Below are 22714 nucleotides of genomic sequence, written 5' to 3' on the forward strand. Positions count from 1 at the left end.
CATTTCATTAGTGGAGCTGACACCGGTGGGCAGGCCCAGGCGCAGCCACACCAATCGGCAGCCCCGGCAGGCGAGCCCAGGCACACACAAAGGGAACACGGAAGAGGGAGCTTCTGAAGATGGGGACGCCCAGGAGCTGCCTCCCTTCTCAGAAATAAAAATAAAATAACGGGGCACTGCCAAGGAGGTAATCACATTTTAATGGTAGGTCTTTAGTTAGGGAGACTTTCCAGGGCTACAACGCCTCTGCATGCCTGCCTGAGAGTGTGCCTCCCTGGAGTCCTGGGGGGCTTCCTTCGAGTAAGACACGCAGAGGATCCGCCTCTTCTCCACCAAACACCCAGCCCCCTACCCAAGTATCACCTTTCTACACCAGCTCAAAGTCCGTCAAAGGCGATATTCTGTTTTTTTACTGGGAATATTTGGGGTGGCTATGCTGGATGGCTGGTTTTTAGAAAGAATAAAAATCATGAATAATATGAATGTATAGAACCTACTGTCTCTTGGAGAGGAAGAGAGGGGGGAGGGAACAGAGTTTGTGATCCTAGCTGATCGCCTTTGGATCTGGAGAATCTTTCAGCCTTCTCTCCCCCACCCCACCCCACCTTCCCACTAGCAGAGAGATCTAGGAGAGAAAGAAGCAGAAGAAATAAATTTCTGCAAACTGAGGTTTAACGGGACATTTAAAGCAGAAGAACGCTCTTTTGCAGAGGTGAATTTGATAATGTGTTGGGTGAAAATGACCTGGAGGAGGGAGGCAAAGCTTGCCTCCCAACACAGATCCACTGGAGATTTTGTTTGGCAGCTGAAGCTTCTTCCTCTTCCGATTCTGCCTCCTAGCCCCTCACCTCTGCAAAAGAGCATTCTTCTGCTTTAAATGTCCTGTTCAAACCTCAGTTTGCAGAAATGAATTTATCTCTTCTGCTTCTTTCTCTCCTAGAACTCTCCGCTAGCATTTATTTATATGGAAAATAATGGTCAATAAACCAACTAAACTAAACTTTAAAAAGGTCAACAACTCTGGGGAACCTTTCTTAAAATAGGTCAACAACTTTGGGGTTCCCCCCCTTAAAAAAGGTTGACAACTCTGGGAAATGGGAGGGGGGAATCTTTGCATCACGGCATCGGATATGCTTAAGACGCCCCTGCTATGCTCTTTCCCTAACCACCTACACCTTGCCTCACTTCCTTCCCCATAGGAATGCTCCTGACCCTGACTACACATTAGCTTCTTATCTTTCTAGGCTCAAAATGCTTTTCTGGGCCTTGACTTCTACCTGAGCTGACCCCTGGCCCTCCAAATTGACCCTGTATGGCCCTGACACATAATTATGACCAATATTCCAGAGGTCTGTGCACCATGCACCACCGAAACAAGAATTTTCAATGGATAGGAAATGAAAGCAGATGAGCAGCTCTTAACTGCATTTGGAAGCTCACATCATAATTTGGGATCTGATCTATAGCTGCTGCAGGTCTGTTGTGGCACCAACCTGAAGACCCAACTAGATCAATAGGACTAGCAGCACAAGTAGTAGAGGTGCCAGGAGCCCCAAGTAACATTTCCTGTGGGGCATGGCTCTCTCTCTGCTTGAAGCCTCAAGCTTCCCAATGGCTGCTCTGCAATCTTGGCAGTACAGTGGTACCTCGGGTTACATATGCTTCAGGTTACAGACTCCACTAACCCAGAAATAGTACCTCGGGTTAAGAACTTTGCTTCAGGATGAGAACAGAAATCGTTCTCCGGCGGTGCGGCGGCAGCAGGAGGTCCCATTAGCTAAAGTGGTGCTTCAGGTTAAGAACAGTTTCAGGTTAAGAACAGACCTCCGGAATGAATTAAGTTCTTAACCCGAGGTACCACTGTACATACGACAAGAAGTGACGGATAAGCAGTGCAGTGGAAGACTCTAGGCCAGAAAATGATCCCCTTAAGGCTCTCCACTCTTCAGGAAGGGAGAAAAGCATTGGGAAAGGGTAAACTGACCTTAAGGTAAAAGGCACAAGTTAAGTTTTGTGGTGTCAGTTGTTTGGAACTATCCTTGATGCTGGAATTACACTCTAACCCTGCCTTCTAACTTGCTACTTGACTAAGTTGTCTGCAGGCATCCGTTGTGCTGTTTGGACTTCTCGTAGTCAAGACAGCACAATAAGCATGGGTTGATGTAAAGTGTGAATTGGCCCTTCACCTAATAAAGCTAATCCCATTAAGAGAGATAACATGTGAATTCTGCCCTAAAACACACCTTTTGTTTATACATGTCAGAAGCAAGGAGCCTCAGGCCCAGGGGCCAAATGTGGTCCTCTAAGATTCTCTCTCTGGCCCTTAGGAATCTTCCCACAACACACCCTTTGCCTAGCCACATTCCTTCTCCCCTGGCCTCATCCCTCACTGGCCCTGTTTTGCACTCTCTTGAGTTTTTGCCTGGCTGGAATGTGTCCTTAAACTCTGATAATGCCTCTTGGTTCACTGTATAGAGGCTAGGAGGGGTATATGAGAGTATGCAAAAACTGCTTTTCAGGGGTAAATTTACCTCTGTTGCTCCACCCACCTTTTCCTCTGACCCCACCTACCACTGTTGTGTGGCCCCTGGAAGGTTTTCCAGTAAGAAATGTGGCCCTCAGTTTAAAAAAATGTTTACACTGATTTGTTCTTAACAGTTTTCTGCTTTCGGTGTTGAATGCTGTTATCTCCTTCCTTTTCTCCTCAGAGGACTGTTTAGATCCTATGTGTTCTGGCCATGGAGTCTGTGTTCAAGGGGAATGTCACTGTTCCATGGGTTGGGGAGGAGTCAGCTGTGAAACATCACTCCCTATCTGCCAAGAACAGTGTTCAGGCCATGGCAGTTTTCTTTTGGATACTGGAGTATGCAACTGTGACCCAAAGTGGACAGGTTCTGACTGCTCAACAGGTAGGTAGAGAAAATATCCTTCTAATGATTTGACTTGGTTTCAGAAAATAAAGGCTTGGTGTGTGGAGGGTGTGTGTGTGTCAAATTTTGTCTCCACTAAAGTTTGGGGTGCTGCAGAATACAATATGAACTAAAACTCAATGTGCTTTGTGAGAAAAGACTTACCGTATTTTTCACTCTATAAGACGCACCAAACCACAAGACGCACCTAGTTTTTGGAGGAGAAAAACAAGAAAAAAAATATTCTGAATCTCAGAAGCCAGAACAGCAAGAGGGTTCACTGCACAGTGAAAGCAGCAATCCCTCTTGCTGTTCTGGCTTCTGGGATAGCTGCACAGCCTGCATTCGCTCCATAAGACGCGCACACATTTCCCCTTACTTTTTAGGAGGGAAAAAGTGAGTCTTATAGAGCAAAAAATACGGTAACCATATCTTTAAGCTAGAGGAAGCAAATATTTCCAGGAGAAAACAGAAGACAGGAGAAGGTGCAGAACATGATAGAATGGGGATAATGTAGATGGTTTCCCAAGCAAACCAGAGCTGCTTTTTATCCTCACAACTAGGGATGGGGCACTATTTCCAAATTCAATTTTCAAATGCTCTTTGGACTACCACACTCCCTTTGAAAAAGAGGAGCTTCTTCTTTTTCAAAAAATCACCTGGTGCTTTGATCAGGTACAGACATTGGCTGTTGGACATTCTGCAGAAGATGTGTTTGCTATGAAAGTGGCAGAGTGTTACCATTTTAACTTATGAAACGGCTGTCACCATTGCATGCCACACCTTTCATTATATTTAGTTAATCCCCGAGAGTCCTCCATCCTACAGAGCATCTGCTGGCTTGAAGAGTGTTCCCTTCCCCTAGAATAGGAAATAAGAATGGGAAATAATTATAATATTGACTGCTTTTAATTGGAAAAGACTCTTCTCTGCTGCTTTTGATTTCATTAAGGAAGTCATGAGAGTAAAACCTAAAACTAATTATCTATATGCAAGCAAACTGCGTTTTTAAAAAGTTTTTGAAGCCCGTTTCCTTGCTGATTTGAGTTGTACTTTTGCCTGTAAACCTCCGCACCTCTCTAATCAACTTGTCTGCACTTTATATTGATTTCTAAAGCGGGGGGCGGTGGGGCGGTCTGTGATAACTATGCTGGATTATAGGCTTTATTCAATGCCTTTTTTTCTGAGAACTTGATGTTGTTGTTCCACAATGGCAACATTGACTGAACAGTGTAATAGCAAACTGAGTGTTCCAAAACCAAGTAATGCATCTTACCTTTCACCCTGAAATGCAGCATTATTTTTACTCAAGCAATACAAAGAAAATATGTGGCCAAACGTACAGTGGTTTATCCACTAATGGTTTTTCCCTTTCTAAACTTCTAAAAAATCAAAGGCACAGTTCTTCTTCACTCTGCATGTGGAGAGCAGCATGCAAAAGTATGCACTTCAGGGCCGGCCCACCCAAGACGCAAAGTGAGGGAACTGCCTTGGGCAGCGGGATTCACAGGGGCAGTAGATCTGGCCTACAAGGATTGCATTGCCTGCTGCAATGGCAGCATGTTACTGGGAGGTTGGATCTGCTACCTCCTCAGCAGCCCACCTGAACCCCATTGTCACCTCCACAGTGGCCTCTTGGTGAATAGGAGACACTGCTGGTCTCCTTCCACCAGAAGGAAAAGGTGGGGACTGCCCAGTGGGATATCCTGGGCTCTCCATCCACCCACCCATTGTGATTCAGAGCAGGCAACTTTCACCCCCATGATGACCTTTGACTCCCATTTCAACCATCGGATAAGGTTGATTTGATCCCCCTCCCCTTGTTCCCGATGTAGATCTTCACTCACTCCTTCTTCCCTGGTGGCAAGACGCCATTTTGCGGTTCACCTCAGGTGCCAAAGTGTCTTGGACCAGTCCTATGGCACTCTAAATTGTCCCATCTCCCCCCTCTAGGGTATTCATATGTTGGCACATAGCAAGATTGGATGAGGCCATCCACAAGTGAACTACCTCCTACAGCATTAGGGTTGATTTCAAAGAACAAAAAAGAGGACACATTTGCCGACTTCTACACGACGGGGTGAGCACCCGTTGCTCCGTCCCTGCTCCTGCCAACCTAGCAGTTCGGAAGCACATCAAAGTGCAAGTAGATAAATAGGTACCGCTCCGTCGGGAATTAAATGGCGTTTCCGTGTGCTGTTCCATGTGAAGCGGCTTAGTCATGCTGGCCACGTGACCCGGAAGCTGTATGCAGACAAACACCGGCTCCCTCGGCCTATACAGCAAGATGAGCACGCAACCCCAGAGTTTGTCACGGCTGGACCTACTGGTCAAGGATCCCTTTACCTTTTACTTTTAACTATGGATTGCTATGACAACTCTCCTTTTACATACCCATGAAAAAGAGAGCATGTCCTGGAAAAAGTGTACATATGTCAAACCTGTCTACATCAGTGTAGCCCCTCCTGTGCAGGTGAAACCTTGGCTAGTTTAGCTGGCAACTGGGGCAGGTTGCAACTGGGGCAGGTTGTTCTGATCAATACCATGTAGCTGAGAGGCAGCATTTTTGTTTTCCACAATTGTGCACTGTGATGGCACTGTAAGGGCCTGCACCATGAGAGGGGAGGAAGGCAAGCAAACCAATTAAAAACCAGTTAAACTTCACCATTACCACCAAATGGATCTCTTCAGCCCCACCCCATCCAGTCCTTTAACTTCCAGAACATTTTTTTTAAAGACAGTCTCAACAAACTTTCTAAACCAAATGAAGTGATAAGGCAATTAGGCACAGTGTAGGAATAAGGTCTAAGACATATTTAAATCCAAACAAACTCAACTTTTTACTTGAGATGTTTGTAGGGTAACAAGTAGCCACATGGGAGACTGCTAGTGGTTTCCTGTGGGACAAGCAGGAAAGTCTGTTATTTAAATCACCCTGAAAATGCAATTAATTTGGAAATATATTTTATTGAGATATTATTACACCTAGATTGGTGTGATTTCCCCAGGCTGCATCATTTAAGCACACTGGGAGAATTAACTCTCTCTCCCACCCTCATATTTACCTAGATTAGATTTCCAAGTATGCCCTCAGAATATCTGACCAGTAACTTAAGGCCTGCCTCTACAAATTGTCTGTCTGTATGCAGATAGGCTGGGCTGAAGATATCATGCACTATATTCTTTATTGACCTATATTAACACCCCTAGGGGTGGATTCCTTTCCTCTTTTCAGAATAATCTAGAAGTACAGTCAGACAATTTTAAAATTAAACAGCTGCTCGCCAATGAAGCTTGTTACCCACATACATGGTAGCTTTGAGAAAGTTGTTGACGCTTTTTGACACAAAACCTTGTTGACTGCCAAGGGGACTGTTAACTTCAAATGACACAGGGAACTTTAAATTTTTAGTTTTGATCATTTTCATTTCTGAAAATTTATTTTAACTTTTTATTTAATTTTGTCTATTAAATTTGTCAGCCGCTTGCACAGGGTAACCCAAAGTGATTTACAAACAAACAGGCAGTAACCCTACATAGATGCATTAAAACCAGGAAGAACGAGAAATACATTTAAAAAATCCCACCCACTTCTAAAAGGCCTCAGATAATTAAAGGCCAAAGGCCTAGTTACGAACGTTTTTGTCTGGTGCCTGAAGGTGTATCATGATGGTGCTAGGCAAGCCTCCTGGATGAATTATTCTGTTTATCTAGCCTTTGTTCAGTAATTGGCATTGGCTAGAAAAATTGCTAATGACTGATGTTTGAAGAAGATTGGGCTTTATAAATTGCCGATCTTCATTCAAAATAATCTGTTCAAAAGATACAAAAAAATTATGAAGATACTGTTTTAAAATGTAGAGTTGTGGCCCACGATTTTGTATTTGAACGTGAACATTTATAAAATGCCTGTGTAGATAATTTTATGATACATAAAATGAAGATCTGTACCTTAACACATATTTTGGTTCATGTATCCTCCTTCAGTGTGGGAATTATATCAATCAGAATGATGAAGTGTTTTGCTTTGGCTTTAGTTTTATATATTGTAAATGTAGAAACTTAGTTAACCCCCAAGCCACCCCCAAGATAAATCACAATTCACAATTTTTGTTTAAGGTTTTTGGCATAATTTTGGTCACAACTTTATTAAAATACATAAATGTGAGTGGTTGCTTAGGCGTTGGTTACAACAATCTGCCCCGCCCAGGGACAGAACTGACTTCCGGATTCCAGCAAAAGCCGGAAAGGGAAAACAATATTGGGGGGGGGATGGAGCTGGGCACCAGACCTTCGCCTCTCCCAGCATGCTCCCAGGGGCTCTTGCGTGGCCCTGGCCCTTTGCCAGGGATTTGGACGAAAGCATGGTGAGCCCCTGGATTCCTTTAACGGAATTTCCTTGCAGCACCAGCATTGGAGGGGTAGGCACTTACCCCTCCACCAACCAAAAATTAACCAATGCCTAACCACAACCTTACAAGTTGTGACGATTTGCTACGCAGTAGGCAAAAACCAAATGGCACCAGCCAATCAGCCAAACAGACAAAATTCCTACCAAGCCCCTGCCCCAAAAGCAGACAACCCCATGACAGGCATAGCAAGGTCAAACGCAAGAGCCCTAAATTAGGGAGGGTAGGCGGGTGATCCGGTGCACGCAGCAAAAGAGAACTCTCAATGCTGCATGCTCAGTATATAAAACCCTTGGTCCATCCCACAAATTGGCAACATCAAAATTCCCCCAGTAACCCAAACAGTCCAATCACTGCCAATGGCCATCTAACGATCCCACCCAGCAACAGGGGGGGGGGCCTGTCAGACCCCACTGCAACACATGCTCTCCATGAAAGAGAACACGCTTAATGAGAGAAATTGTCTTTTGGTGACTTAAGTATTTAAAATAATAATCCAAAGTGAATTTCAAGGCTCCTTAAATGAATGTATGGATGATCAACTTATTTATCTTCTGGGGGGGAGGGGGGGATACCGAACCAAAAATTCTTCAAAGTCAGTTTTTGTCCTATTGATATAGAATGCATTGTCTTCCAGAATTCAGAATGTTTGTGAAATAATTCTGGAATAGCATGACTTAAATGTGTAGTTCTTGTACAAACATGTTGGAACAGAAATCAACTTTGAGAAGATTCTCTCCCCCCCCCCCCTGTTCTTTGAAAATATACCGTAATTTATAATGAATTTTTAAAGATATAAAATGAAGTAAATTTCCCTAAGGATACAGGACAGACATATTGTGAAAAGACAAGAGTACAATTATTATTCAGCAAGAGATAGGATCATTATTCTTTGAAACAGGCCTAGTGTCATGGTCAGGCAAATGCTAGGGTCCCAGAGGCTGCCCTACTACTGACTCTAGCACCCTGTAACTTTTACATTTTTTAAAATAGGACCTGGGGCTGATAGGAGAAGTGCCTCTGCCATCTTCATTTCTGCCTTACACTCCTAGGTCTCACAATGCGGCAGGCCTAAATATCTCTGTAAATAATGGCTGAACTGCTCAATAATTAGCATGTCAAAGCACTACATTATATCAGCACAGCAAGGGAGATGGCAGAACATACAAACTGAGCATCACAGTTCCCAGGCCAGCCCACATATGAGGCAAGGTGAGGTGGCTGCCTCAGGTGGCAGGAGCCACCAGGACAGCAGATCCTGATGTCAATCTTTCTTCCCTTCTTGTTCATGATGTAGATATTTCCTCACCCCTTTTCCCCTAGTGGTGGGGGAGGAACGATTTTGGAGTTCCCCTCAGGTGCCAAAATGCATTGGACAGCCTCCCTAACAACCATAGAAATCTACTTCTTAATAAAGGTGCTTTTTCCCAGGCAACAAAATATAAGTGCCAAATCTCAAAAATGTTGATGTTACAACAACAGTGTGCCATGCTGATAGAGTCACGAATATATTTATTTAGAATTTACTGAGAATGTCAAGTCTTGACTGTATACCTGATTTTCGTTTGTATAGTCCAGACCCCTAAGGGTGGTGGTTTGTGCTATGACACACTTCTGTTGTTTGATTACATTCTGTTACATTAATACATTTTCTACAGAGATAAATAGAGAGCAATAAGGAAAGAAGTATTGCTATTTATGACACCTAAAAACAGAAAGAAGCCTGGTATAAAATTACATAGCTGTCAGCGCCTTTTATATCATGCCCTCATTTATATATTTATTATAGTTGTGTCGTCTGTGCTTAAAAAAAAATGCTTATGATAACGGGTTTTGTTCAAACATTTAAAAAATAATATTGTTTGTACATGAAATTGCTATTTTGCCCGTACAACTATTATTCAGTTAATAAGCAATCATCTGTTGCTGACAAGGCGGGGAATTTTCTTCTACCAGCCCTCAAAACTGACATTTTAAATCAAAACAGACTTCATTATTTTAGATTGCACTTACAGAAGTGTCGTGAAAATTGTCTGTCAGGTTAAGTGCAGTGTAACTTTTTTTAAAAAAATAAGTATTGGAAATGAACTTGAATTGCACAAAGAAGCTTTCTTAGACATATTTTATTTACATAGTGTGTTTATAGCATTTAAGGAGTTTGAGTTTTAATCAATAGATGAGCTGTGCCCACTGACCCATCAACTAAAGCTTCAGTTGAATCACCATCTTCAGTTTGATTAATTAAATTGAAATAAATATGTGAATTACCAAAACTTCAATAACACCTTTCAGTCACTATCACTGACAGTTTAATCAACAAACGGTACCACTTTTAGAAGCAAAGGCTATCTTTCTTTAATATATCCTGTCTTATTCACTGTTAAGTGAAACACAAAGACCAAAATAGTCTCAAGAAATAAACAAGTTTGCCCTTTACTCAGAGCCCTAATCAATTCAAATTGCCTCAATTAATTAATCAATTTAAAGCTTTAAGGAATTAATCTATCATTCAATCAATTAAATCTTCCTGTCATGCTAATGACACAGGCAGAAATTGCATATAGTGACCCATTAGACTTGCCAGAGGCAAAATAATTTCAGTTCCAGGATCACTGACTAGACCTGTAGCATTAAGGGAGCTAAGAAACAGACTGATGATTCTCTGCAGACCTAGGCTGTTTCCCCGCCCCCTTTTATATTGCCTTTTATCTTTCAAATTGCAACCATGATCTCCATTCCAAATTAAGTCTCTTTTTGCAGGAAACATAGCTTGGGAAAGGCCAGTCTTGGGCATTTTAAAAGCTTGAAGCCACTCCTTTCATTATTTCAGGTTCATCTTTTCTTGCCACTCTTGGGAGATTAGGACCGGTGCAAAAAGACATGGCATTTCACACCCCCTCTATGTTCCTGTCTTAGCTTCATTATCTTTCTTGGGCTCATGACTTTGAGACTGGGGTGCAGCTTGTGAACTAAATAACTCTCTCTATCCATATCTGTCTATTGCAGCTACACTTGCTTTGAAGCCCCAAAATATAGTATGCAAATATAAAATGTTTCTCACAGGCTTTCACAGTCAATAATTCACGAGGCATCTGTCCTTTGAGGCAAGGCAATAACTTTCCTGTTTGCGCCATCTTCTCACGGTCATCCATGTAGAAATCAATGTGTGAATGGTGGGCCAGAGTCATGCTTGCTGCTGGTCCATGAGTACTTCCATGTACTCAAGGTCCCTACGTTGGAATAAGCCCACATACATGGATATATGACACTTCCTATATGTGTGCTCCATTCTTTCTATATATGTAGCACATGGGTGCATGTGCTCAGGAGTATTTGCATACCACCTGTGTGCAGGGGACTTTTGAGTTTGCAAAGATTGAGGGTGAGCTAACTGGTGGACTTCACAATCCCTTTTTAGGGGAAGGGCCATAGCTTAGGGGTACAGTGTATGCTTTGCATGCATAACAACAACAACAACAATAATATTAATAATAATAATAATAATTTATTTATACCCCACCCATCTGGCTAGGTTTCCCCAGCCACTTTGGGCAGCTTCCAACAGAATATTAAAATACAAAAACCTATTAAACATTAAAAGCTTCCCTAAACAGGGCTGCCTTCAGATGCCTTCTCAAAGTCTGGTAGTTGTTTTTCTCTTTGACATCTGGTGGGAGGGCGTTCCACAGGGCGGGTGCCACTACCGAGAAGGCCTTCTGCCTGGTTCCCTGCTTCTGCATAAGGTCACTGGGTCAATCCTCGGCATCTCCAGGGACAGCAGGGACAGACTCCTGTCTGAAACCCTGGAGAACTGCTGCCAGTCAGTGTAGACAATAATCTGACTTGGCATATGGCAGTTTCATGTAATCCTATGACCTATGGAGTAACACTACAGCAGTCATATAATTTGCAACCTAGGACAGAAACAATGAATTTCTTGTAATTTCATTGTAATACTATTTGCATACAAAAACCCTATACAGGCATTGTCCAAATTCAGAAATACAGCACAGTCATTGTGAAGAAGCAATATGAGCTTGCTAGCTGCATCCTCATCACTCTCCATGATTTTAAGAGCAACATTCTGAAGCAGTGGGATTCTGTACTCATGGAAGCTCTTTATATGATGCAGAAACTTGGGAAATCAGGTTCTACATTGTGTGGGAATCCTCCATTGAGTAGAAACAATCTTCACATTTCAGTCAATCACCCCTCAACTCAAAGCTTGCTTGCTCACACCAAATCTCCCTCCTCCTTCTTCGTATTAATGCAATTTATTACCTGCTCTTCACTGTAAGGTTCTAGGGTGGGTTACAACCATTAAAACACAACATTAGATAGTTTAAAACAACTTAGAATAACCAAAAATAAGATGAGCCCTAAAAATATACACCAGAAGTGTCAACAGTCAGGGTAAAGAGTTACATCTTCAGCATTTGTCAAAAAAGATTGCTGGACTAGATAAGTCTTTGGCCTGATGCCGCAGCAAGACATGTCTTCTGTTTTATGTCAGATTATCTTCCTCATACCATGCCATGTTATACCTGCATATCTAAGATTATTTTAGGCATACTTTTAAAATAGTTTTTCTTTATTTTATCTGTATTTTATTGAGCATCGTATATCCCACTTGAGACAGGTGCTTTTGATTAAGAAGTCTATATTTTCCTCCAAATAAATACATTTTAAAATATCAGTCTAAAATTATTCTCAGAGATCTTGATCTTCTGGCCACTGCAGAATTACTTCTGAAGGCTTTGTAGTATGAGACCCACCTGCATTGCACATTTAAATAAGTATCATATCACATTAAACAGCCATGGCATCCCCCAAAGAATCCTGGGAACTGTAGTTTGTTAAGTTTGCTGAGGGTTGTCTGAGGGTTGCTGAGAACTGGAGTCACAAAACTCCAGTTCTCAGAGCAGTTCAACAGTCAACCCCTCTTCCCGCGGAACTCTGGAAATTTTAACTATGTAGGGGTCTCCTTACAGCTCTCAGTTACCATTTACTAACTACACTTCCCATAATTATTTGGGACTATTAAAATTGTATGATGTTGCTTTAAATGTATATTGCAGATGGGGGCTCAGTTCAGCCATAATTTGAATTTAAGGCTGCCTTTTAATCTACAAAATATGGCATACGTAATTTCTGAGACCTTTGATAACTCAGTCTTCTAATTTGTTTAATAAATTTATGGAATATGATTAGATTCAACATCCAAGAAATTAATTGAGCTAAAATTACTTGGATCTTCTCACCTCCTTTTTTATATAGGGGAAATAATGCAAATTATCCACATATAATAGTGGTATGTCAGAGACTTCTTCCCGTGAGAAGTGAAAGGTGGGGTGTGATGAGGTAGCTATTTTTATATTTGTCCCTGATGCAGCTGCTCAACAACAACAGGGAAATCAAAGTTACGGGCTGTCAAGGGTTTCTGTTTTCCCTCTGGCCCTTGGTTAGAGACAGCAGTTGTATTGCTCCTTCTGTCTTGGTGTACTGCCCTCTGGATCCTCAGTGAGACTTTGCCACAGGAAATACTATGCAACAGCCTTTTAAGTCAGTAGGATAGATTTTATATTGCAAATTGCCCTGTGATCCTAAGGCTGAAGAATGGTATAGAATTTTAATAAATAATACAGTGGTACCTCGGGTTACATACGCTTCAGGTTACATACGCTTCAGGTTACAGACTCCGCTAACCCAGAAATAGTGCTTCAGGTTAAGAACTTTGCTTCAGGATGAGAACAGAAATTGTGCTCCGGCAGCGCGGCGGCAGCAGGAGGCCCCATTAGCTCAGTGTTTTTCAACCACTGTTCCGTGGCACACTAGTGTGCCGTGAGATGTTGCCTGGTGTGCCGTGGGAAAAATTGAAAAATTGGAAAGATTTAAAAATAAAGTATTTTATAATTTTTCATATTTCTGTTTACTTACTATTTCATAATAAAGTAATTATAAAATACTTTCTTTGTGTTTATTTGATTCCTATTCAAGAGAATTACTTTATATATCATCAATATAGGCACAGAGTTAATTTTTTTTAACATTTTCTAATGGTGGTGTGCCTCGTGATTTTATTCATGAAACAAGTGTGCCTTTGCCCCAAAAAAGGTTGAAAAACACTGGATTAGCTAAAGTGGTGCTTCAGGTTAAGAACAGTTTCAGGTTAAGTACAGACCTCTGGAACGAATTAAGTACTTAACCTGAGGTACCACTGTACTTATAGTAGTGTGCTCCTGTGCATGCCTGCTGAAAAGTAAGTTCCATAGAGTTCAATCAGGCTTACTCTCAAACAAGTGCATAGGATTTAATACATTGATTTATGTTCTATTAATCAGTTAAACTACCTTTAGGACCACCTCTTACCATATGAACCCAACTGGACCCTGCCATCGTAAATGTGAAGAAGGTGAGGACAGGTGACCCCACCTAGGCCCGAAGTCACTCCCCCCCCCCCGCCAACTAGGCCTCAAAACTGTCCAAAATTCCTTTCTTGTCTTCTAAAAATCCACAGCTAAAGTTTTCCTCTGCTTTTCTCACAAGATGCTGTGCATAGGCAAACCGTTACTTTTATCAGTACGAGAAGGCTTCAAAAAGCTAATGAATAGGCTCTGTTCAAAGCAAGCCTGAGAAATGAATCTTATCTCTTTCGGTTGTAACACATCTTTGAACATGCTGAACTGCAAGGCTCCTCAACACCCCACCCCCTTGGCTTCTCACCCCCTTTCCTAGGAACAGTCCAAAAGAGTCTCAAGACAGGAGCTTTCTGTTCATGCTCAGGAAACACATGGGGCAGGACTCCTGAAGAGGAGGAGAAAGGAGAGGGAACTGGAAGGGGAATATATGCTCTGTGCAAATGACTGTGAACCCGTGCTTGTTTTGTGAATCTATCACACTTGCTCCTTCTACCAGTTAATGGATGGTAGAAATAAAGCTTTTTCTCCGAAACTATTCCTTGAGTGTCTATTGACTCCCATCTCCCTCTCCCGGGTGCAGTACTTTTTCCCACCCGAGGGCAAAGCCTCATAAGGCTACAAATGGAGGCCCATTTTCATATGTTCCCTCTGTGGGTGGTCATGAGGGTGGCAACATGAGAACAGGCTTTTTCAGTGGTGGCTCCCTGCTTGTGGAATGCTCTCCCCAGGGAGACTCGCCTGGCACCATTGTTATATATCTTGAGATGCCAGGCAAAAACAGTACTTTTTGGTTAGCTAGCCCTTAGGTGGCATGTTTTAATCTAATGTTTACAAATAGAATTGTCTTTTAGATTTTTTTATGCTGGGGTGTGTGTGTGTTTGCTTAAAATATTGTAAATTGCTTTCGTTTGGCAAAAAAAGCAAATAATAAAATTTAATTATTATTGAAGTACTTCATTTTATCTGTCCTGCATCTTTCAACATTCAGCTTGATTTGATGCCCATGACTTCTAGTTTTATGAAAGTGGGAGGAAAAACTTTTCTGTATCCCGACCATGCATAATTTTATAAAATTTTGTCATTTAACCTTTTACTCGCCTTTTCCCCCCTAATCTAGAAAGTCCCATGCATTGCAACCATTCTTCATGGTGCAGTCACTCCACCCCCCTGATCATCTTGGTTGCCCTTTTATGAACCTTTTCCAACTCTACAATATCCTTTTTGAGTTGAGGTGACAAAAACTGCACACAGTATTCCAAATGAAGTCACACCTTAGATTTGTATAACAGCATTATAATAGCAGTTTTATTTTCAGTTCCTCACCCCCCCTAATGATCACTGTTGCCTTTTCAACAACTACCACACATCTTCATTGAACTATCTGCTATGGCCCCAAGGTCTCATTCCTGGCCCATCACCTCTAGTTCAGACCCCCTAAGTGTATATGTGAGATTAAGATATAATTTTTGTCTCAACATGCGTCAATTACATTTGTTTACATTGAACTGCATTTCCCATTTTAGCACCCATTCACTCAGTTTGGAAACATCCTTTCTGGAGCTCTTCACAACCCATTTTATTTTAACGTCCATGAACAATTTAGCATCCCCAACAGTCTTGGCCACCTCACTACTCATTCCTAATGAGATCGTTTGTAAAGAAGTTAAAAAAACACACCCACCAATACTACTACTACTACTACTAATAATAATAATAACTAAAAAACCAAAACCTAGGTAGATGCAAGAAAAAAGAGAGACTTCTTTTCATCTCTGGAACACAGCCAAATGCTAGGACCATAAGAACAATAATTCACATCATGGAAGATAATGATGTTTGCACTCCCTGGTATGACAATTGGAACAGCCAGTTTCCTGATAACCAAATTGCCTTGTACTTATCCTACAGATTCAAGAATGTTGAAGCCCATATTGTCATGCATTTCTTTTCTGAGTGACGGAATAAAGAGGATTTGGCTGGTAGCTTTAGTTTTGAGTTATTATTTTCTAGGCTCAGACCTATTTAGGGATTCCGAAGAGAAATCCAGAGTTGCACTGGGACCCAGGGATCTTTACAAGCTCACCTTCGCAACCCTTCTGAAAATAACCTCCTAGTGGATTCAAAACTGTCAGGCAATAAAGCTTTTATCCTTTGGATTTATTATTGCTTCAAAGTAATCCCTCCCGAACCTTTCCTATGTGCTTCCCAGGTCCAATGAGCTGGGTGCTATTTCAGAAGTGTGGTCCAAAGGATTGTGGAATTATGTATGGTATATTGTGCAATCGTGTATGTGTGTATGTTTGAGAATCTCTTTCCCAATTTAATGAGCCCTGATCTCCTAACTGGCTCTGGGCTGCAGTGGGAATTGCTGTCAGGTGAGGAACAGGAGGAGGAGGACACTCTTTGCAGGGTGAGGGTAAGGAAGGGGAGATATCTCACTTACTCCCAGTTGTGCCCCATCCATGTTGCAGGGGGATTCATTAGCAGTGGGGGGGGGGGTTTCAACCTGCCAGGAGGGGAGACGGGATAGCAAAAGGTGGATCCAGAGGGGCCAACCTTCATCCTGTCACCAAGGAACAAGCACCACCTCCACCACTGGGAACTGACCCGTACTACATTTCTTTTTGCAGTCTGCTTCTAAGCACACCTGTCTCAAACGGAGGGTCTCACAAGTGAGCATGACATGCCTCTCTTTTGACAGCAGGTGGAAGGGGCATGTCCATTTTTCAAGACATCTTTGTAGCTTTTGTCTGGTCTCAGACCCCCTGGTTGTTGTTCTCGAGTTTACCCTTTGGTGTTCTGAACCTGTAGCCTGACCATTGCAGGCCTTAAATAAAACTTTATTGCTCCCCTGTAAGAGCATCTGTGGTTTGGGAACCAAGACACCCACTCCATTGAACAAACTTGGCCTCGCGTTCAGGAAAATGCAGATGTGAATATTAATATTTCATTGTTATTACTTTCTTAAATTAACTGGGCCTGCTACTTTCTGTTTTCAAAGAACTCTGCGTACTGGATTGTGGCAGCCATGGTATTTGTGCAAGAGGAACCTGCCAGTGTGAAGAAGGCTGGGTAGGCCCGACATGCGAGGAGCGCACATGTACTTCTCACTGCACTGAACATGGGCAGTGCAAAGATGGAAAGTGTGAATGCAGCCCTGGATGGGAAGGGGACCATTGCACCATTGGTGAGTTGGGTGCGTACCATTGAGGTTTTTTCTACAATCAAGCAGTATATTTTTTAATTAAATAAATAAATAGGTTACGGTAATTATGTGCGCGCTTAAACTATCTCACCTTGTATGACACACTATGTTGGGCTGCGGGAAATTGTGCTGTGCACACTGACTTTGGAAATCTCTCCCCCTAGATTCATGGACAGCAATGCTGTTGTTGGTCTTCTGTCACCTAGTCAACTCCCTGGCTTTTTGATGACTTGCTCAGCCTACTCTTGGGTGTTAGGTTGCCTTTGTTCGTACTGCTTGCTTTTTTATTTTTAAATTGTATCTGGTTTCTATCTATATTTTTATTGCTGGAAACTGCTTTTGGACTTTTGGTATACACACACACACACACATTCCAGTTCAGGTTGGGATTAAACAGACAACTGGATAATTCAGAATAACATTTGACAGGTAGCAATAAGACAACACACATCCATGCAAACATGATACCTTTAGCTCATACTGGTTTTAGTTTATTTTTTATTACGATATTTATGTCTGTATGCATGCATTTCAAGGTGGTGTACAGTTGTATAATAAAATATTCTATGAACATATACAAAACCAATCAAAATAAAGTTCAGTAGCTTACACTGAATGTACACAATGATAGATTGTGCTCTGCATGCTGATAGTGTCACTAGTCCAAACATTTTAGAACTGGTGAAAGAAAATGTCTGAAAATTGTGACATTGGAAGCAAATGAAAGACCAGATGAAGTTGACTACTGAGCCATGACTGAACAGAGCCTTGTTACGCTACAAGTGGGTCTAGGTTGTGCCTGGCACAAAGAGGATGAAACATCATAGCCAGGAGCAATAAAGGCAACATATTTGTTGAAATTAAACATTGGAAGAGTTTTTCTGCTCCACAGAAGAGACCAGGAAAGATAATTGCAGAGCTGTAACCTAGTCCAGTTGCTGGTAATCCACCTGACAGGGAGATGGTGTTAGGAAGAAGCAAAAGTCCCTCAAGCAATGTCCTACTAAATCAATTCCTCTTGGAAATACATGTTATTTGCCTCTCCCACCCCTTATATATTCCCCTTGGGGAGGGAAACTCCCTTGCAGATCCGGCCAGCTCTGCAGTGACTCCAGCAGCTGCATTATAGATGAAATGCTGCCTGAAGATAGAATGAGCTACTTTTCCCTTTTAGGAGAGTGTCAGAATACAAGGTATGGTAGTATTTCCTTCCCCAGTACAATCCAGGGGAGGTGCCCAAATTAAACATTACTAGAACTCAGCTCTAGCACCAGGTCAACTATGGAGAATTTGGGGGAGGAGCCTGTGGAATCTCTTTCCTTGAAAGAGTCAAACTTGTTAGGTGTCTGGAAGAAGTTTAGACTGAGCTGCATTGTGTAGAAGAGGGTTTTGGCCAGATGAAGCTTATTATGGGAAGTAGGCCAGGTGCCCTTTTTCATACCAGGCAGCCCAGTTTTCCCAGCACTGTCTGAGCTGTTGTACTCTTGCATTGTTTGTCCAGAAGTGTAAATTGTGTGGTGGGTGGTAGACTTCCTTTTTCATAACAAATCAGCAAGCTCACAGGTCATCACTGCTGTGCACCGTGAATTGAATCATCAAATGCCCCTGGGAAAGAAAAGGAAACATCTCTCTCAGTGGGTTCATGGGGCATCCATACTGCCCTGGCCCCCTACAACTTCCCTGAAGGGAACAGAACAGGACATCATTATAAACCACTTTCCAAGGACATTTCAGGAATCAATATATGACTTGTGGCAGTGACAACTCTAACTTGCTGTCCTACCAATTAATGAAGTAAAGCCACCTCATCTCCTAGTAAGAACCCTGACCCAGATTGAATTAGAATTAATTTTCTACAGTTGCCTAGTTTAGGTCAGTCATTTTGCCTTTTCTATAGATTTTTAGGGTTTTGAGTTTATGACATATTGTTGAGTTTTATGATGCATGAAGAATTTTAAGCATTGGTAGCTGCCACAGAAGATGGAATCGGGATTCTAGATGACCTTAACAGATTGGAGATCTGGGCCAAAACTATAACAAAATGAATTTTGATAGGGACAAATGCAAGGTAGGAATGCACTTCGGCAGGAAGAACCAACCGCACAAATATAAGATTGGGGGGGGGGGCACCTGGCTTGCCAGTAGTACAAGTGAAAAGGTTAACGTAAGTCAACAGCATGATGCAAGCAGCAAAAAAGAAAAAACTAATACTATTTAGGCTGCATAAACAGAAGTATAGTGTGCAGATTAAGGGCAGTAATAGTACCACTCTATTCTGCCTTGGTCAGACCACACCTGGAATACTGTGTCCAGATCTGGGCACTACAATTTAAGAAGGATGTTGACAAGTGGGGATGTGTGCCGATGAGATCAACCAAGATTATAAGAGTCTGGAAACCAAGCCTTATGAGGAATGGTTGAGGGAATTGGGTATGTTTAGAAAAGATATGATAGACAGAGAGGAGATATGACAGACATCTTCAAATGTCTAAAAAGCTGTCACATGGAAGAAGGATCAAGCTTGTTTTCTCCTGCTTCAGAGAGTAGGACCAGAACCAGTGGCTTCAAGTTGCAAGAAATGACATTCCGACTAAACATCAGGAAGAACCTGTTGATGGTAAGAGCTGTTTGAAGTAGACTCCCTTGGAAGGTGGCGGATTCTCCATCATTGGAAGTTTTTAAGTCAAGGTTGGATGGCCATAGGCCATGGATGCTTTAGTTGAGATTCCTGCATTGCAGAAGGACTAGATGCCTCTTGGAGTCCTTTCCAACTACAATTCTATGGTACTATGCCTTGAATATATTTCTTGGAAGGAAATATGCATATTATTTATTTAATTCATTAGGAGGGGTGATGACCGGTGAATGGGGTGTAATTCATTTAAGTGGTATTGATTTTGATGCAAGATCTGGGTGAGAAATCAGAAGTGGACCTGCTGATTTGTGGATGAATTACCAATTCATTGAATAGTTTATTTATTAGCAGTACAGTAAGCCTGCAGCTTATGCGGGGGTTATGTTCCAGGGATTGTGCCTAAAGCCAAAATCACATATAGTCAGACACATTGGGTTAAATGATGAGTAGGATTCTCAAAGTTATTTCTCCCAGAACCTTGCTCTCTTTTTTTTATTTCTGCCAGACGCATAAAACTAAATCCGCACAAATTAAATGCATGTAAATTGTGGGCTTACTGTATTTTGAGTGGGGAATTAATTAGCTTTCCACCTGTGAAATTTAATTATTTCTAAATTTGTATCTACAAAGAGATCAGTCTATGCAATTCAGATAAATCAATATATGCAAATTTATGCAAATTGGGGTACATTTTTTTCTTTTAGAAAATTACATTTTCAGTGGCACATAGCCCCTTTTTTAATGATATGCAGCCAAAGGACATCGTGTCTATGGAAACCAGGGTGCCCAGCACTGCATCTTGTGGTGGCCACAAATGTTTCAGTAAGTCTTTGTTGAAAAAACACTGCTCCTTGCTAAATTTGGGCTTTCCCTATTCTTCCTTAAATATTCCCACATTTTGTTGGCTGCTAAGGTTGGAGTCCCCCCCCCCCTTCCATTCTGGACTTGCTCTTGAGAGCAAGTGCTTCGGTGGCTGATGCTGGCACTTGTCTCTTTTTCTACTCTTCTCAAAGTGGCAGCCATTTTGTGACGAGCACCCATGGTACTCTCTCCAAATTCCAAATGTGCCCACTGACCGAAAAACATTGGAGACTCCATTGCTAAGTGGCCACCCTAATTAATAGGGCTGGAAAAGTCATCTACTGGAATTTTCCCTTCTACAAAACTACCAAAAACACAAGAGCACTATTCTATTTTGTTTCTGCTCGCCCTAATTGAGTTCCTTTTCACGGATTCTGTGTGAAATAATACTGACATAACCATTAGAAAACATACATCCTATTTCGGTTTCATTTAATAGAAGCTCTGTGAGACCAAAACCATCAGACAGTTTAAATAATTCCTATATTCTGTCCCTTCACTTTACAGGATTTAAATATTGTGCTAGTTATTAAAGACGTCCCTTTCTTTCCTTCCCCTCTACCCCAAGGCTAATTTCTAATGATATTCCTAATAAGAATCTAGAACTCACAGCTCTGTTCAGAAGTCATTGCTCAGCTGTGGAAATGTAACTGTTCAATTTTAATGAAAAATGATACATTTTCTCCAAGTCATTTAATAGTGAGGCCTTGGCAAAATGTCATCTAGATGTTCCCAAAGTTGTTATTGTTGTTTTAAATCCATAAAGGTTTTAATTGCATGCAGGAGACTTGGGTGCCTGCATTTATAGAAACAAGTTGGCCAGATACCAGCTCTTTTTAAATACACTGGTTTCTTCTGAATTCACTTGCAGGCATATTTTTTGTTTGATTACTGAATTTCCTTTGAACACCAGCAAAAACCAAAACCCTAAATGTCTCTTTCTTGTGGTCTTGGTTACATTTTAAATAAAAATCCAGTTATAATTAATCCAAGCATCTGGTTGGCAACAGCAGGATGCTGGACTAAAAGGACTTCTTTCTGGTATGAGCTCTTTTTATGTTCGCATGCAGGGGTGCCAACTTAAATAAAATATTGGGGTGGGTGGGTAGGTAAGCCCCACCCAGTAGCGTAGCATGGGTTGTAAGCACCCGGGGCAAGGCAAGTAATTTGCGCCCCCTAACCCGGTAGGGGCAGAGAGCTGCAAGTGCGAGCGCGCGCCCCCAGATGTTGCGCCCGGTGCGGCCGGCCCCCCCTGCACCCCCACACTACGCCACTGGCCCCACCCCACATAAACTGATCATAAGATGTGGCACATGCACACTATTTAAATGGCAATGCCCATCAGTTTTGGGGGGACCAGCCCCCTCAAATATTTTATGGGGGGCAAAGGGACCTCAGCCCCTAGGAGCTGGCTTCTGTGTTCACATGCATTGATTAAATAATTTATTTCATCATTCATTTATGCAGTGTACAGACTGTGTAACTGAAAAATCTTAAACGCCTTGCAAGAAAAATCTCTAAACACTTTGCAGGAAAGAATGCAACTATAAAAACACAAAGCTAAAATTTAAAGAAATGAAAAAAAATGCAAAGTGCAGCAAAATATTAAATCAAAGCACTGAGCAGTTGCTGGAGGTGGGGGGACTTTTCAACAACCAGAGAAAGCCTGACTGATGAAGGAGAGAAGGATCTCACTTCTCTGGATTGAATGCAGAACAGAGATAAGGAGATGCCTGTAGGAATTGGATGCCAGTAGATATGGAAACTTCCTGGATTGAGCAAGGAGGCATGATCCCGCTCCACCTTCATGCGCTCAGTCATTTCATGAGTAGAATGTGGGGACATTGTGTTGGGGGCATTGAGAGGCTACCTTATACCAGGCGTAGCTAATTACATGTAAACTTATATGTGTATGTTACATGCAGAATATGTATAAAAGAGGCCAACTCCATGCTGTACTATATTTCCACGGCACAATTTTAGAAACGAATTAAAACATACATATCATTATACAATTATATACTGTACATGTTTGCATGTACATGTTTGAAATGCTAGTTTAGGAAACTCGGAATGTATAAGCATATAGCATGTATGTAAAATCATTTGTACAATAATGCATATATTGATGCATATACTATACTTGAATTTTGTATATATATATTAAGCAAAGGGGTACTGCTTCTTGCAGAGATTAAGAAGCAAGACAGGGATTAGAAAAATTCATGTGGTTAAGATCGACATCAGGATTTGCAGATAATTCCATCCCGCATTTT

The 22714-nt window shown here is 41.7% G+C and overlaps 1 protein-coding gene across 14 annotated transcripts in view; it reads left to right on the forward strand.

Moving 5' to 3' along the window:
* Window positions 1-22714, forward strand: part of TENM1 (teneurin transmembrane protein 1) — a 391653-nt gene that overhangs the window by 239649 nt on the left and 129290 nt on the right. For 12 of the 14 annotated variants that reach the window (XM_081897279.1, XM_081897280.1, XM_081897289.1 and 9 more), the window contains 2 exons: window positions 2709-2909; window positions 16739-16933. In XM_081897279.1, coding sequence (XP_081753405.1) covers window positions 2709-2909; window positions 16739-16933 — 396 coding nt within the window. The remainder of the gene's footprint in view (window positions 1-2708; window positions 2910-16738; window positions 16934-22714) is intronic. The other 2 variants (XM_081897290.1, XM_081897283.1) reach the window with 1 other exon arrangement.

Source organism: Podarcis melisellensis (assembly GCF_964234715.1).
Source record: "Podarcis melisellensis genome assembly, chromosome: Z".
Classification (NCBI taxonomy): Eukaryota; Metazoa; Chordata; class Lepidosauria; order Squamata; family Lacertidae; genus Podarcis; species Podarcis melisellensis.